General features: G+C 44.9%; 1 protein-coding gene across 1 annotated transcript; it reads right to left on the reverse strand.

The window, feature by feature from the left end:
- Window positions 1-91: 91 nt before the first annotated feature.
- LOC139146271 (probable bifunctional dTTP/UTP pyrophosphatase/methyltransferase protein) lies at window positions 92-1,099 on the reverse strand. Its single transcript, XM_070717678.1, has one exon. It carries the CDS (start codon window positions 1,097-1,099, stop codon window positions 92-94), a length of 1,008 nt encoding a protein of 335 aa, XP_070573779.1.
- Window positions 1,100-1,835: the final 736 nt, after the last annotated feature.

Here is a 1,835-nt window from a genome sequence, read left to right on the forward strand (position 1 = left end):
CGACTGCATGGGTTTAGCCTTAGTCCCAGGCCTGTCTTTTTTGGTTGCCAGTACAGCATCGCAAAGCAATCCCGATCTTTTAATTTTCACGCTACCAAATCGGTGTTGTCGAAGGAGATCTCGGTATTCCATCTGCGAGCGGTTGTCTACTGCCAAAAGCCATCAGAACTACGAGCGAAAACATTTCAAGGTTGGAGTCACCACGCTCTGAATTGTCGCCTAGAACTGGCTCCAAGATCAATAGGGCGCCATCAGAAGACAGTGCCTCGTAGATTTTGGCCAAGACGATGGACAGTTGGTCCTCAGGCCAGATGTGTATACTACCTGAGAGAACAAACAAGTCAGCTTTGGGCAGGTTGTTTTGCAGCGGGTCTCCGGCCTGGAAGCTCACATTTGATTTGAAGTACGGCGACCTTTGGTGGAGGAACTGCTGGGCAATGTCTATGACGATTGGCAGGTCGTAAACTATTATTTTCATGGCGGGATAGGCATCGGACAACGCGAATGACACCACGCCCGTGCCCCCGCCAAGGTCGCAAGCACACCTGTACGAACTCAAGTCGAAAAGCTGCGTTGCTGCGTCACAATGGAAATTCTTTCTATACGCGTGCATTGCCATCATGAAATACTGCCATTCATCCGGATTAGAAGCTAAAAGATCAGGTAGGAACATCTTGGACGAGTCATTACCGAACGCTCTCTCCATCTGTGGCCTTCCTTCCCTGACAGCATGTGAAAGATTCCGAGCCAATGGGAACATAGTACGTTCAGTCAATTCCACAACGGGTATCATTGAGTGTGGACTCGCAGAGGTTAAATACTTCTCACTTGTTTCGTTGATGTGGAATCGAACCTCAGACTTATCTCTCCGACTCGCAGATTTGTGCTCCTTTTTAGCAATGTATCCCATAGCAACCAAAGCGTTCAGCAGTTGTTGAGTGGCGTAGTGGTCTGTGTTGATCGTAACGCACAGCTCTTGGACGCTCTGCGGACCCGACTTTAGAAGATCGAAAATCTTTAAGTTACAAGCCGTAATGAGTGCCCGTGTTGTTACATAGCCGTGAATGTGGTGGAATATGTCGACTGCATTTGAAGCCATGGCGATTGGAGTCGACAAATTTGCACTTGATTAATGGTGTTCGTACCTCTCTGACTGTGCGACAGTGTAAGGTTATATCGGTTGTATATCCGCTTGTTACCGTGAAAAAAGCCCCTTAGCAGATTTTAAATGAGTACTCGATCCGCCTCTTCATCGCACCAGTACGGCAACACATTCTTTTTCCCGCAAGAACCATTCATTGATGTGCACGCATCGTGAATTTGTAATAAAAATTCGAGGTGATACAAACAAGTCCATACATGACGAATTTCTGAAAACAAGAACGTAGGACCACTTTATTTCTGCAGGGAGAAGAATCTCCCACGGTTCTGATTGGATGAGGCCAGATCTAACTAATGTTCACGAAGTACGTATAAAGGATATTGATGGCTGCCGAGGAAATATGTCTGGAAATTCAATAAAGTTCAGCATAACGTTTGTCTGGTGCAGATATATCAAGAGGAGTTGAATCTGAATAATAAAGTTAGTTTTCTCGATTTCGAAAGGTCGGCTGTCGTAGAATTCAGTTCGTCAACAAATTAATAAGCAAAGAAGACACTGTGGGAATGTTTCATTGCATCAAAAGCATCGCTTACAATGCTTGTGAATTTGATATTTTGAAACGACGTGTTTAAAATTTTAATAACGACTGATAGTGGTGTGTCATTAAAGAAACGTCAGCATTTTAAGCTTTTTGAACGTACATATAATGGGGACAGGGAGATACAGGGAGGGA

The sequence above is a fragment of the Ptychodera flava genome, chromosome 12, assembly GCF_041260155.1.
Source record: "Ptychodera flava strain L36383 chromosome 12, AS_Pfla_20210202, whole genome shotgun sequence".
In the NCBI taxonomy this organism is placed as follows: domain Eukaryota; kingdom Metazoa; phylum Hemichordata; class Enteropneusta; family Ptychoderidae; genus Ptychodera; species Ptychodera flava.